At 52.2% G+C, this 15,088-nt stretch overlaps 2 protein-coding genes across 2 annotated transcripts in view; one reads left to right on the forward strand and one right to left on the reverse strand.

Moving 5' to 3' along the window:
* brox (BRO1 domain and CAAX motif containing) overlaps positions 1 to 6,026 on the reverse strand; it is a 73,920-nt gene extending 67,894 nt beyond the window's left edge. Inside the window, exon 1 of the mRNA XM_072500264.1 lies at positions 5,828 to 6,026. Within this exon, the coding sequence (XP_072356365.1) occupies positions 5,828 to 5,928 (101 nt within the window). The 5' untranslated portion in view covers positions 5,929 to 6,026. The remainder of the gene's footprint in view (positions 1 to 5,827) is intronic.
* Positions 6,027 to 6,600: 574 nt separating this feature from the next.
* aida (axin interactor, dorsalization associated) overlaps positions 6,601 to 15,088 on the forward strand; it is a 132,657-nt gene continuing 124,169 nt past the window's right edge. The window contains exon 1 of the mRNA XM_072500265.1: positions 6,601 to 6,877. Within this exon, the coding sequence (XP_072356366.1) occupies positions 6,771 to 6,877 (107 nt within the window). The 5' untranslated portion in view covers positions 6,601 to 6,770. The remainder of the gene's footprint in view (positions 6,878 to 15,088) is intronic.

The raw sequence follows: 15,088 nt of genomic DNA on the forward strand, positions 1-15,088 counted from the left end.
CTTCCAGCTTCACTGGAGCCTTGTCTGTCTGCATCGCCTGTTACTGTCTCCCACGGCATGGACGTAAGGGAGGAAACAGCCCACAGAAAGAGACTATAACATTGATGCAGGACAAGAACATGAAGATAGGTAATATAAATACAGGATATGAGCTCGTTGTGGGGAAACAAAGTTTAGGAGATATGAAGAACAGAGAGAGGTTTGCAGATTTGAGTGCAGATCTTGGACTGGTTATAGAAGGGTCAATTTACCCACACAAGGATCTCCAACTCACAACAGAGAACCAAACTGATCACATCTACATCAGTAAAACCTACAGAAGATCTTTACTAGATGTCAGAGTTGAACACAGCTGTTCAGACCAGTATCGCCTCATAGCCCCAAGTCCAGCTGAAGCTCAAGAGAGGGGCAGAAAGAGAGTCAGCGAGAGTAAAATTCAACATCGGCAGTCTCAAGGACAAAGCAATATTAAACTTGTATCAATTCACATTGCAAAACACATTCAAGCTCTAAGATTTACAGGATATTGAAACATCAATGCAGGATCAATGGCAACAACTAAAGACTGTTTGGAAGAGAACATGTGAGGATGTATTGCGACGGAAAAACAGGCAAGACAAGCCCTGGATTTCAAATACTACTCTTGAAAAAAATTGAAATCAGGGAGAGATGAACAACTGTCGCACCAGAGCTCAAAGAACAAATGCACAAAGGGAATACACAGGCTAACAGAAGTTAAAGTTAGCAGAAGAGCAGCTAAGAACAGATACATTGAGAATCTTGTACATGCAGAAAGAAACAACAGCAGACCAGCATAATATGAAGAAGCTCTACGAAACAACTAAACAGCGATCAGGAAAATTCAGATAAATGCCCAAATTAGGGACCTTGATGGAAAACGTCTCACTTTTACAGAAGATCAACTCAGGAGATAGGCAGAACATTTCAACCAAATCCTCAATTCACCCCCACCAACTGGATTAGCGGACATACAATATTCAGAAAACCTACTGGATATCTGTGAACCACCATCAAAAGCAGACTTCATGGAAGCAATCCCATCACTGAAATGTGGCAAATCAGCTGGACCAGTCGACATACCAGCAGAAGCTTTGAAGGCGGATGTAACACTTTGATGGACATGCTCTATGCATCCCCGCCAGGGCTGATGCGTCCCAAGTCAGGTGACCATGACATACACAAGAATTCAAGGTACGACCTCCGTAAAGTCATCAGGGACGTCAAGAGACAATATCAGACCAAGCTAGAGTCACATACTAGCATTACAGGCCTCACGTCAGTTGCGGCAAGGCTTAAACAATGGGCTACAAAGCAAAGCCGAGCAGAATCTCCAGCAGTAGTGCACCCCTCTACGAAGAACTCAATGCATTCTATACTAGTTTGAGCAGGAAACTATCAAACCGCTATCAACTGCTCAGGCAGCCCCCAACATACCCACCGAAGTCAGATCGGCCTTCTTGAAAGTGAACCCTCTGAAAGCAACGGGTCCTATGGGGTCCCTGATCGTGCACTCAGATCCTGCACGGACCAGCTGGCAGATGTGTTCGCGGACAACTTCCCCATCTGTTTCAAGACCACCACCATCAGCCGGTGCCAAAGAAGTATCAGGCAACGTGCCTCAACGACTATCGTCTGGTGTCTTTATCATCGATCGCAATTAAGTGCTTCGTGAGGTTGGTCATGAGGCACACCAACTCCATACTCCCAGAATGCCTTGATCCATTGCAGTTCGCATACTGTCACAACCAGTCCACAACTGATGCCATCTCCATGGCCCTACACTCATCCCTGGAGCATCTTGACAACAAGGACTCCTACACCAGACTCCTATTTATTGACTACAGCTCAGTCTTCAACACCATAATCCCAGCCAAACTCGTATCACAGCTCCAAAACCTAGGACTTGGCTCCTCCCTCTGCAACTGGATCCTTACCTTTCTGACCCATAGACCACAATCAGTAAGGATAAACAACACCACCTCCACGATAGTCCTCAATATTGGGGCCCCACAAGGCTGCATACTTAGTCCCCTACTCTACACCCTGTCCACACTCGACTTAGTTTGCTGATGACACGACCGTAGTGGGTCGGATCTCAAACAATGATGAGCGGGAGATAGAGAACCTAGTGGAGTGGTGTAACGACAACAATCTCTCCCTCAATAATCAGCAAAATTGAAGAACTGATCATTGACTTCAGGAAGCGAAGTATTGTACACACCCCTGTCTGCATCTACGGGGGTGAGGTGGAGATTGCTGCCGGCTTCAAATTCCTAGGTGTGCACATCACCAACAACCTGTCCTGGTCCACCCACATCAACGCTACAATCAAGAAAGCACCTATACTTTCTCAGGAAACTAAGGAAATTTGGCATGTACACATTGACTCTACCAACTTTTACAGGTGCACCATAGAAAGCATCACAGCCTGGTCTGGCAACTGCTTGGCCCAAGACCGCAAGAAACTACAGAGAGTCGTGAACCGGTACCGCCTAGTCCATCACACAAACCTGCCTCCCATCCACTGACCATCTACATCTCCCACTGCCTGGGGAAAGCAGGCAGCATAATCAAAGATCCCTCCCACCCTGCTTATTCTCTTCCATTGGGCAGGAGATACAAAAGTCTGAGAACACGCACAGATTCAAAAACAGCTTATTCCCCACTGTCACCAGACTCCTGAATGGCCCGCTTATGGACTGATGTCTTCACACATCTGCTCTCCCGAGTAGTATTTCACCCGATGCTGGTGTCTATGTACTTACATTGTATATTTTATGTTTGCTCTATGTATTTACTTTTCATGTACAGAATGATCTGTCTGAGCTGTACACAGAACAATACTTTTCATTGAACCTCAGTACACGTGACAATAAACAAATCTAATCAAGCCCCGCACCGTCTCCACAGTCACTGCCCAATAATAGTGTGACAGGTACAGGATGGCCAGGCCCCTGACTGCCGCTCCCTTTGGAGCACTGCCTTCTGATTTAGCACAGTGGGCTAAACAGCTGGCTTCTAATGCAGAACAATGCCAGCAGCGCAGGTTCAATTCCCATACCAGCCTCCCCGAACAGGTGCCAGAATGTGGCAACTAGGGGCTTTTCACAGTAACTTCACTGAAGCCTACTTGTGACAATAAGCAATTATTATAATTTTTTTTTAAAATGTTTATTCAGAATTTTTCAACAAAAATTTTCAACCATTCAAACCCCCCCCCCGTAACAAAAAAGAAAAAAGTAACAGAGCAAGACATAAACATATCTATCCAACATAATACAGAACTTTGTACAATGGGTTCCTCCCGCACATATTGATTTTCCCATATGTTTATGTTTTTCTTTCTCAAGTGCCCCTAGGAAAAAACCCTTTCCCTGCCCCCCCCTTCTTTTCCCCCTCCCCCTCCCTCGGTTGCTGCTGCTGACCGACCAACCTCCATCTAACGCTCTGCGAGATAGTCTAGGAACGGTTGCCACTGCCTGAAGAACCCCTGCGCAGACCCTCTCAAGGCAAACTTTATCCTCTCCAGTTTGATGAGCCCGGCCATGTCGTTTATCCAGGCTTCCACACGGGGGACTTCGCGTCTTTCCACAATAGCAAGATCTTCCGCTGGGCTACCAGGGACGCAAAGGCCAGGATACCAGCCTCTCTCGCCTCCTGCACTCCCAGCTCGTCCGCCACTCCAAATAGTGCTAGCCCCCAACTTCGCTGGACCTGGACTTTCACCACCGTAGACATAGTCCTCACAACACCCCTCCAGTGTCAGGCACGACCAGACCATATGGGCGTGATTAGCCGGGCTTCCTTACAATAAGCAATTATTATTATACCAGCTACCTTCCCTGCCCACACAAACAATGAGACCAGCCCGACCACCCCTCGAAGAAATGACTTTGGCAAAAAGGCCAGCTTTGCTTTAAAAGCCAGCGATTTAGCCCCGTGCTGAATATTTCAAAAGCTTAAATTATGCAGCAAGATTGACAAATTGGGACTGTCCTCCTTGGAAAGAGCAAGTTAAGGAGTAGATTTGATCCAGGTATTCAAAGCTTATACGGGATTGGGTGATACTGTTCCCACTGGCGGAAGGATTGAGAATGAAAGAGCAATTGGCAAGAGAAGCAACAGCGGCATGAGGAAAAACCAGGCCAGGCAATGAGGATGTGTAATACACAGAGTATATTGGGGGGGGGGGTCAATGGAGGCTGGTCTGGGTTTGGGGGGAAAGGCAGGCGAGTGCAGCACGAGGTGGGCGGGTAGCACAGACAGGACGGCCGAATGGCCTCCTCCCTGTACCATGTTCATTCCAATGTATTGTGCTGTCAAACCCGTCAGTAAACAAGGAAGTTGTGGTGTTTTTTATTCGGAGTGTTTTATGACTGGGCTCTCTGGTGAGGGGGGGGGAGGGGGGGGGAAAGAGGGCGGTGAGGGGGGGGGGGGAAAGAGGGCGGTGAGGGGGGGGGGGGAAAGAGGGCGGTGAGGGGGGGGGGGAAAGAGGGCGGTGAGGGGGGGGGGGAAAGAGGGCGGTGGGGGGGGGGGGGGGGGGGGGAGGGGAAAGAGGGCGGTGAGGGGGGGGGGGGGAAAGAGGGCGGTGAGGGGGGGGGGAAAGAGGGCGGTGAGGGGGGGGGGGGAAAGAGGGCGGTGAGGGGGGGGGGGAAAGAGGGCGGTGAGGGGGGGGGGGAAAGAGGGCGGTGAGGGGGGGGGGGAAAGAGGGCGGTGAGGGGGGGGGGGAAGAGGGCGGTGAGGGGGGGGGGGGAAAGAGGGCGGTGAGGGGGGGGGGGAAGAGGGCGGTGAGGGGGGGGGGGGAAGAGGGCGGTGAGGGGGGGGGGGAAAGAGGGCGGTGAGGGGGGGGGGGAAAGAGGGCGGTGAGGGGGGGGGGGAAAGAGGGCGGTGAGGGGGGGGGGGAAAGAGGGCGGTGAGGGGGGGGGGGAAAGAGGGCGGTGAGGGGGGGGGGAAAGAGGGCGGTGAGGGGGGGGGAAAGAGGGCGGTGAGGGGGGGGAAAGAGGGCGGTGAGGGGGGGGAAAGAGGGCGGTGAGGGGGGGGAAAGAGGGCGGTGAGGGGGGGGGGAAAGAGGGCGGTGGGGGGGGGGGAAAGAGGGCGGTGGGGGGGGGGGAAAGAGGGCGGTGAGGGGGGGGGGAAAGAGGGCGGTGAGGGGGGGGGAAAGAGGGCGGTGAGGGGGGGGGGAAAGAGGGCGGTGAGGGGGGGGGAAAGAGGGCGGTGAGGGGGGGGGAAAGAGGGCGGTGAGGGGGGGGGGAAAGAGGGCGGTGAGGGGGGGGGAAAGAGGGCGGTGAGGGGGGGGGAAAGAGGGCGGTGAGGGGGGGGGAAAGAGGGCGGTGAGGGGGGGGGAAAGAGGGCGGTGAGGGGGGGGGAAAGAGGGCGGTGAGGGGGGGGGAAAGAGGGCGGTGAGGGGGGGGGAAAGAGGGCGGTGAGGGGGGGGGAAAGAGGGCGGTGAGGGGGGGGGAAAGAGGGCGGTGAGGGGGGGGGAAAGAGGGCGGTGAGGGGGGAAGAGGGCGGTGAGGGGGGAAGAGGGCGGTGAGGGGGGAAGAGGGCGGTGAGGGGGGAAGAGGGCGGTGAGGGGGGAAGAGGGCGGTGAGGGGGGAAGAGGGCGGTGAGGGGGGAAGAGGGCGGTGAGGGGGGAAGAGGGCGGAAGAGGGCGGTGAGGGGGGAGAGGGCAGTGAGGGGGGGGGAAGAGGGTGGGGAGGGGGATGGTGAGAGGGGAGACAGACTTTGTTATCTGGGGGGGGGGGGGGGGGGGGCTCGATGGAAAAGCCGATTTAAAAGGCCTGACATTTGTTTTTTTGAACCTTACTTGCAGATCTTCGCCGCGGCGTTGTTGGTGGCAACCCCGTAGAGATTGAACGAAGCCGGGGCCGTGGCTTTCAGCGGGTTTCGGTGGAACCAGTGGGTCATTGTGACTTGTTGGGGGAAGAAGCGCCTTTAATGCCCGGGCGGGTGGATGGCTCGCTCGCTGGCCCCTCCCTCGCACTCCCCGCAACGCTCTGACACAGTCGGAAGTCACACAGCCCGCGAGCACGCTGCGCGCTGACGTCCCCGCACCACGCCCCTCTCCCGGGACGTCGCATCCTTCCCGTGTACGCCAAATTGTTTTTAGCCATATTGTTTTTATTTGCACATTTAATCCTCCCCTCCCCCGATGATTTATCCGGGGCCCTTCGACGTTTGCTTCCGTTTCAAAAACAAAGTCGCGGACCGCCATCGCCCGTTGGTTTGGGGCCCCGCCCACGTCCCCTCTTGGGAAGACGTCATTGCGGACACTCCCGCATTCCCATTGGTGGAGAGGCCCAGCGCGGGCTCGCCCTCACTTGTTTACGGTTACATCACCTCAACCGTCGCGTTTCGCGCCCGCTCAACCGACCTTGCAGCGTGGACTTCAACCCGCGCGGGGGCGGGCTAGGCTGGTGAGTGACGGGCTAGTCGGCCAATCATATCAGGCACAAAGCGGCCGAGACGGTTGAGGGCCCAATCGGACCGGAGGAAGGCGGGGCGGGCGGTGCTGGCAGCCATCAGGTTAGGTTTCGGGCCTCTTTTCCCCTCCCCCTCCCTCCTCCTTTGGCTTGGATTCCCCACACAGAGAGAGCTCAGATGGGCTTGGTCAGGAGCTGGATTTGGTACTGGTTGGAGGCTGTGACTTGAGTCCAGAATAGTTTGTAAACCGCGTCCAAATGCTGACTTGATATCATTTGCAGCGATAATATATAGTTTTGAAAACACTGTTTCTTTTGAAAAAAAAAATGACTGATATTAATAAAACAATACAAAAATGGCACGCGAGTTTCAAAAAGGGGACAGACTTCGATTCCTGGGGACAGTTAGTGGAAGCTATCGACGAGTACCAAATGTGAGTTACTGTTAATCCTGTTTTTGAGCTGTTACTGACCAAACTTTAACAATAAATCTCAGGGCAGCTCTACGTTGGAGCCTGTGAGAGAAAGAAAAATACTGAAAATAACACCAGTCTTTAGATTTAATAATGCCAGAGCCTTGTTCAGGTCATTCTGCATCCACACCCTCTTTTGTTCTGGGTGGAGACAGGGGGATATGTTGTTGCTGCTTGCTCTGTTTTGAACGAGAATACTTGCATTTTTTTTTTGTTTGCACTGGAGTTTGTGTTAGCGGATCATGTTTCATCATTGCAGTTGGATAACGTGGGAAATAATTACTTTTTAATTCTTTCATAGAATGTGGGAATTGCTGGCTGTGCCAGCATTTATTGCCCACCCCGAATTGCCCTTGAGTCATTCACTTTGCTATGGATCTGTAGGCCAGACCAAGTAAGGACGGCAGATTTCCTTGCCTAGCGGACACGAGTGAGCCAGATGGGGTTTTTAGGACAATCTAATAGTTTAGACTTTTAATTCCAAAATTTTATTCAATTCTAATTTTACCATCCGGCATGGTGGGATTTGAATCTGGGCCCCCAGAGCATTACCTTGGGCCTCTGGAATACTAGTCCAGTAACAGTGCACTATCCCACTGCCTCCCCTACATAGTACATATTTAAGTTAGGGGTGGTTTTTATTTGCCCTGTATCTGGTCATTGGCAAATACAAATGTTCCTGTATTATGTTAGATGAATGGTATCAGGATGGTACATTCATCATAGGATTATTTTCCCAACCCTACCCCTCGAGTTCACCTGCCCCCTGGTTGGGACAGTTTCGGATAAATGACTTGCTGACGTTTCTTAACTGCCCTGTGTCAAAGTTTCTGGTCTCTATTCTGAGGGTGTTCTCTTCATACATAGATGTAGGGGTATAGATGGGGTTTTTAATGAATACTTTACATCTGTCTTTACCAAGAAACAAGATGTTCATAGGAACAGAATTAGGCCATTTGGCACATTGAGTCTGCTCCACCATTCGATCTCATCCTGGCCTTAACTCCACCGTCCTATCTGTTCTCCATAAGCCTTGAACCCATTACCGATTAAAAATCTGTCTAACTCCTCAAATTTACTCACTGCCCGAGCAAACAGCGCACTCTGGGGTAGCAAATTCCACAGATTCACAACCCTTTGGGAGAAGTTTTAAATTTGCAACCTTTATCCTAAACATTGACCTCATTTTAGATTGCCCCACAAGAGGAAGCATCCGCTCCAGGTCTACTTTATCCATACCGTTTATCTTGTGTACCTCAATTTGATGTAATGCAGGTCATGATGAAAGAGCAGGTAGTTCCGACATGAGAACATTTCTTTTAATCGGATAGACCAATAAAACACAAGGAGCAGATGCATCTAAGGATACTGAGGGAAGTGATGGTGGGAATTGAGAAGGCACTGGCCATAATTCTCCCGTCTTCCTTATACTTGAGGGTGGTGGCCAGTGCACTGGAGAATTGCAAATGTTGCACCCTTGTTCAAGAAAATGTAAAGACAAGGCAGCAACTACAGGCCAGTCACTTTATTTAAATGTTTGTTATTGAAGGGAAATCAGCACAGATTTGTTCAAGGTAAATTGTGTTTAACAAACTTGGTGGGGTTTTTGACAAGACAGCACAGGGTGCGGTTGATGTGGTATATATGGACTTGCAAAAGGCATTTAAATAAAATGCTACACAAGATTACAGGAGAAGTTATAACTCATGGAATAAAAGGAACTGTAGTGACATAAATTTGGAATAATTGGCTGAGTGACGAGAAAGAGCATAGTGGCTACTGGGTATTTTTCAGACTGGAGGAAGGTTTGTAGTAAATTTTTTTCTGATTATATATTAATGACCTAGATATTGTGTAAAGGCCACAGATTAAAAATTTGTGCACAATGCAAAACTTGGAAGGATTATGAACTGGGAGGCTCAAGAGTAGAACTTCAAAAGGGCATAGACAGGTTGGTGGAATGTGTGGACAAGTGACAGATGAAATTGAATGCAGAGAAGTATGAGTAATTCATTTTGGTAGAAAGGATGTGGGGGGCAATATTAAATAAAGGATACAACTCTAAAGGGAGTGCAGGAGTAGAGGGACCTTGGTGTACAAGTGCATAAATAATTGACTGCATTGAGAGTGCAAAAGCAAGGAGGTCAAAATCCTGGAATACCCTAACAGCACTCTGGGTGTACCTACAGCATGTGGACTGCAGTGGTTCAAGAAGGCAGCTCACTGCCACCATCTCAAGGGCAATTAGGGATGGGCAATGAATGCTGGCCTACTCAGTGAAGCTCACTTCCCCTGCATGAATAAAGTAAACTTACAGAAAACTTGTATTTGGCTTCGGCTGCAGTATTGCACCCAGTTCTGGGCACCACACTTTAGGAAAGGTGTTAGGGCATTTGAGAGAGTTCACGAGCATGGTTCCAGCGATGAAGAACTTCGGTTAAGTGGGTGGATTGGAGAAGCTGGGGCTGTTTTCCTTGGAGACGGTTGAGAAGAGATTTGTTAGGTGTTCAAAAATCATGGGTGGTCTGGACAGAGTAGAAAGGGAGAAACTGTTCCTATTTGTGACAAGACTGAGAACAAGAGGGCACAAATTTAAGGTGATTGACAAAAGAAGCAATGGCAACATGAGGAAAAATGTTCTCATGCAGCAAAGTGGTTGGGATCTGGAACACTGCCCCAGTGTGATGGAGGCATGTTTGATCAAGGCAGTTAAGAGGGAATTGGATTATTTTGTGAAAGGGAAGAATGTGCAGGGCTTTGGGAGAAGGCCAGGTAATAGCACAAGTAAGTTGTTCCTTTGGCGAGTGATATCCATTGCTAGACGATGAGAGCGAGAGAACATAGGCTTTATTACACAAGAACTTGCCTGCCTGAGATCGCTGTAACAACTGAGTGCCGCCCCCAGGCGGCTGGTCTACATATCGTCCGGGGGGGCGGAGCCCACCAGGGTTCCAGTACACTACATGGAAAAGGGATCATATTACAATACTCTACAGACAACTTATTCTGGTGAATACATTCACCACATTCACCCCCTGTTAAAAAAATGAAGTCCAGCGGTGGTGAAGTGGGGTCATCAAATGTTCAGTCTGTCTGGAGGCCGGACTGTTCTACTGGACCTCCTCAGCCCTGGCGGTGCGGCCGGTGCTGCCGCCCTGGTCGTTGACTCTGGGAGCGTGTCGTCTGGAGCTTCGGTCCGGCGTGTCGGCAACGGTTGAGGAGTGGGGGTAAGCAGGGGGGGGGGGTGGTTAGCGGTAAGGGGGAGGTGGATGGCAGCGTGGGCTCGGGACAGTACAGGAGCCTTGGGGGGGCGTAAAGCGTTGGGGGGGGTGGTGGTAGGAGGGGGAGTCGTTGGCATGGGATCCAGCAGGGGCCAGGTCCCGGAGGGAGACCGTATCTTGCCGTCCGTCTTGGTGCGTGACGTAGGCGTATTGGGGGTTGGCGTGTAGCAGCTGGACCCTCTCGACCAGGGGGTCGGTCTTATGGCACCTCGTATGCTTCCGGAGAAGGACGGGTCCCGGAGTTGTCAGCCAGGATGGAAGCGAGTCCCCGGAGATGGACTTCCCAGGGAAGACAAACAAACGGTCGTGAGGGGTCTCGTTCGTGGCTGTGCAGAGGAGCGATCTAATGGAGTGGAGCGCGTCGGGTAGGACCTCCTGCCAGCGGGGAATTGGGAGACTTCTAGACTGAAGGGCAAGAAGGACGGCCTTCCACACCATCGCGTTCTCCCTCTCCACCTGCCCGTTTCCCTGCGGGTTGTAGTTCATAGTCCTGCTCGAGGCGATGCCCTTACTGAAGCAGGTACTGACGCAGCTCATTGCTCATGAAGGAGGTGCCCCGGTCACTGTGGACGTATGCAGGGAAACCGAAAAGGATGAAGATGCTGTGCAAAGCCTTTATAACGGTGGGCGAGGTCATGTCGGGACATGGGATTGTGAAGGGGAAGCGGGAATATTCGTCGATGACGGTCAGGAAGTATATATTACGGTTGGTGGAAGGGAGGGGCCCTTTGAAGTCGATGCTGAGGCGCTCAAAGGGCCGGGAGGCCTTTATCAGGTGGGCCTTGTCTGGCCAGTAGAAGTGCGGCTTGCACTCCGCACAGACTTGACAATCCCTGGTCATGGCCCTGACCTCAGTGGAGTAGGACAGGTTGCGGGCTTTAATAAAGTGGATAAGCCGAGTGACCCCCGGGTGACAGAGGTCAACGTGGATAGCCCGAAGTCGGTTGTCTTGCGCGCTGGCGCAGGTGCTGCGGGACAGGGCATCTGGGGGCTCACTGAGCTCCCCAGGATGATACTTAATATCGTACGTATAGGTGGAGAGTTTGATTCTCCACCTCAAGATTTTGTCGTATTTTATTTTGCCCCGTTGTGCGTTGTCGAACATGAAGGCAACCAATCGGTGACGAGGGTGAATCTCCTACTGGCTAGGTAGTGCCTCCAGTGCCGCACAGCTTCCACAATGGCTTGCGCTGCCTTCTCGACAGTGGAGTGTTGAATCTCGGAGATGTGGAGGGTTCTAGAAAAGAAGGCTACTGGCCTGCCCGCCTGATTGAGGGTGGTGGCCAGGGCGATGTCTGACCCATCGCTCTCTACCTGGAAAGGGATGGACTCGTCCACCACGTGCATCGTGGCTTTGGCAATATCGGCCTTGATGTGGCTGAAGGCCGAGCAGGCCTCTGCCGTCACGGCGAATATAGTGGCTTTGATAAGTGGGCGGGCTTTGTCCGCATAGTTGGGGACCCACTGGGCGTAGTAGGAAAAGAGCCCCAGGCAGCGTTTGAGGGCCTTAAGGCTGTGGGGAAAGGGAAGTTCTATGATGGGGCGCATGGGGTCGGGCCCTAGGACTCCGTTTTCCACGACATAGCCAAGGATGTGCAGAAAATGCACTTCCCTTTGTTATATGTGAGGTTGAGGGATTGGGTGGCCTGGAACAACCTCTGGAGGTTGGCGTTGTGGTCCTGCTGATAATGGCCGCAGATGGTAACATTGTCCAAGTATGGGTATGTAGCCCGCAGCCCATACTGGTCCACCATTTGGTCCATCGTTCTCTGAAAAACCAAGTCCCCATTAGTGACGCCGAAAGGGACCCTGAGGAAGTGGAAGAGTCGGCCGGCTGCTTCAAAAGCAGTGTAGTGGCACTCTTCCAGGCGGATCGGGACCTTATAGTAGGCAGACTTCAGATTGATTGTGGAGAACACCCGGTACTGTGCGATCTGGTTGACCATCTCCACTATGCGGGGGAGGGGGTACGCATCAAATTGCGTGAACCAGTTAATGGTCTGGCTGTAGTCCACAACCATCCGATTCTTTTCCCCGGTCCTGACAACCACCACTTGTGTTCTCCAGGGGCTGTTGCTGGCCTCGATGACCCCCTCCCTCAAGAGTCGCTGGACCTCCGACTTGATGAAAGCCATGTCTTGCGAACTGTACCGCCTGCTCCTAGTGGCGACAGGCTTACAGTCGGTGGTGAGGTTTGCAAAGAGCGCAGGGGGGTAGGGGTCGCGAGGCTACATACAGTGGGGTGGGGGGGGGGGGTTGTAGTTCGCCGAACTTTAGCGTCAGGCTTCGGTGACTGCATTGGAAGTCGAGTCCAAGCAGTAGGGGTGCGCGGAGGTGAGGGAGGACATACAGTTTAAAATGGGCGTACTCAGCGCCCTGTATCGCGAGGTTCGCGACACAGTACCCCGGATCTGTACCAAATGGGATCCGGAGGCGAGGGAGATTGTCTGGGATGTGGGGTAGATGTGGAGGGAGCAGTGCCATACCGTGTCGGGGTGGACGAAGCTCTCTGTGCTCCCAGAGTCAAAAAGACAGGAAGTCTCATGCCCATTGACCCGGACGGGCATCAGCGAGTTCTTCAGGGGTTTTGGCCATGACTGGTCGAGGGTGACTGCACCGAGCTGCGGGTAGTCTGCATGGTCAGAGGTGTCGGGGCCGTAAGATGGCGGCCCCCATGGGCCGCACGCAGTAAGGGGTCGCACATGTTGGGCTGGGTTAAAGATGGCGGCCCCCACGACTGCACGAGGTGGATGACGTGCCTGAAGGGGGCGGTGCCGGCAGGCACGCAGCCACATTGTCGGGTCTGCGGGCCTGTGAGTCCGTGGGTCGGGCCTGGTACACTTTTGACTTCGAGGCTTTGGATTGGGCCAGACAGACTCTGGCAAAATGTCCCTTTTTGCCACAGTCGCTGCATGTCGCGGTGAGGGCTGGGCAACGCTGCCAGGGGTGTTGGCCCTGACCGCAGAAGTAGCAAGGCGGTCCTCCGGGCGGAATGGGCAGCCGCGCGGCACAGGCCTGGGACGTAGTCAGGTCTGGTGAAGGCCGCGACTGTGGTGCCCACAAGGGGTTCGCTGGGTCTGCCGGAAATGCGCTGAGGCTCTAGAAGGCCACTCTAACAAGGAGGCTAGCTTAACCATGTCCTGTAGGTCTGTGGCCCCGTTTTCCAGCGTTGCTGCCGGACTTAGACCGGACTCCAGCCAATTAGGTGTCCCAGATCATCAGTTTCATGTGCTCGTCAGCCTTCACATCCTTGTAATTGCAGTTGCGGGCGAGTAGAGTCGGGTTATAGAGTATCATAGAATTTACAGTGCAGAAGGGAGGCCATTCGACCCATCGAGTCTGCACCGGCTCTTGGAAAGAGCACCCTACCCAAGGTCAACCACCTCCACCCTATCCCCATAACCCAGGAACCCCACCCAGTACTGAGGGTTCTCCAGGTACTAGTCCAGCGATTTCCCCGGCGCATTGTCGGCGAGTAGTGAGGAAGTGCCGCGCGAACACTTCATTCATGGGCTTCACGAACTGTCTTTAGAATCGCAACTGCAGCGTCGTACGTGGCTGCGTCCTGAATCGTACCCGAGAATTCGGTGGCTCACCCGGGCGTGGAGGAGGCGCAGCTTGAGGGCGTCGGAGGGAAGGCATTGCTGCTCGTGCGTCGAGTTCCAATTCATCAAGCTTCAGAGCGGCTTCCATAGTAATGCCTTTGTGTAATAAATTGATGTACCATGGGCAGCACGGCAGTGCAGTGGTTAGCACTGCGGCCTCACGGCGCTGAGGTCCCAGGTTCGATCCCGGCTCTGGGTCACTGTCCGTGTGGAGTTTGCACATTCTCCCTGTGTCTGCGTGGGTTCCGCCCCCACAACCCAAAGATTTGCAGGCGAGGTGGATTGGCCACGTCAAATTTCCCCTTAATTGGGAAAAAATGAATTGGGTACTCTAAATTTAAAAAAAAAAGAAATTGATGTACCATTAATCCACTGCTAGACGATGAGAGCGAGAGAACATAGGCTTTATTACACAAGAACTTGCCTGCCTGAGATCGCTGTAACAACTGAGTGCTGCCCCTAGGCGGCTGGTCTATATACCGTCCGGGGGGCAAAGCCAGAGGCGGAGCCCACCAGGGTTCCAGTACACTACATGGAAAAGGGATCATATTGCAATACTCTACAGACAACTTATTCTGGTGAATACATTCACCACAGAGCCAGTCCATTCGGCGCAGGCTTGGAGGGCCGAAGGGCCTGTTTGTGATATATGGGCTTCCCACACAATTTTCCTTCCCTGTGAAAGAAAACTTGGTCGTTAAAAAGTTGCATATTTTTCCATCCTGGATTTTTTGGTGATGTTTTCATTGGGTTCTATTTCAACAGTGAGAAAGGGAATTGTTTTTTAAACATTATATTGCAATTCTTTTACCTAGATTGGGTTTAAGCATTCATAACAAAAGAGAAGCAGTTGTTCCTTGTTGTGGCCAGTGTCTTTCTTCATAACGTGTGTCTGTATTGGCTGGCCAGAAAGGTGTTTTGCACAAAACAGGAAATGGGTGTGTAAAGTCTTTTGCAGGAAACGGTCTTAGTGGACTATTCCTGGAAATGTCCACTTGCGAGATCCTCGACTACATCTTTTTCCTCTGCTGGTTCTTACAGATGTATCTGTATGGGACTTTTAATGGGGCTCGTGATTAAAAATTGTGGAAATAGGAGGAAGGGGGAACATGTTATGCAGTTTGTTTTGTTGTTGCTTATTTTTTCGCTTTGACTCCTGGCAGCACAGTGGTTAGCATTGTTGCTTCGCAGCGCCAGGGACCCAGGTTTGATTCCGGCTTGGTACAACGTCTATGGAGTATGCACGTTCTCCCCGTGTCTGCGTGGGTTTCCTCCCACAAGTTCGG

This window comes from Scyliorhinus torazame, chromosome 4 (genome assembly GCF_047496885.1).
Source record: "Scyliorhinus torazame isolate Kashiwa2021f chromosome 4, sScyTor2.1, whole genome shotgun sequence".
Lineage (NCBI taxonomy): Eukaryota > Metazoa > Chordata > Chondrichthyes > Carcharhiniformes > Scyliorhinidae > Scyliorhinus > Scyliorhinus torazame.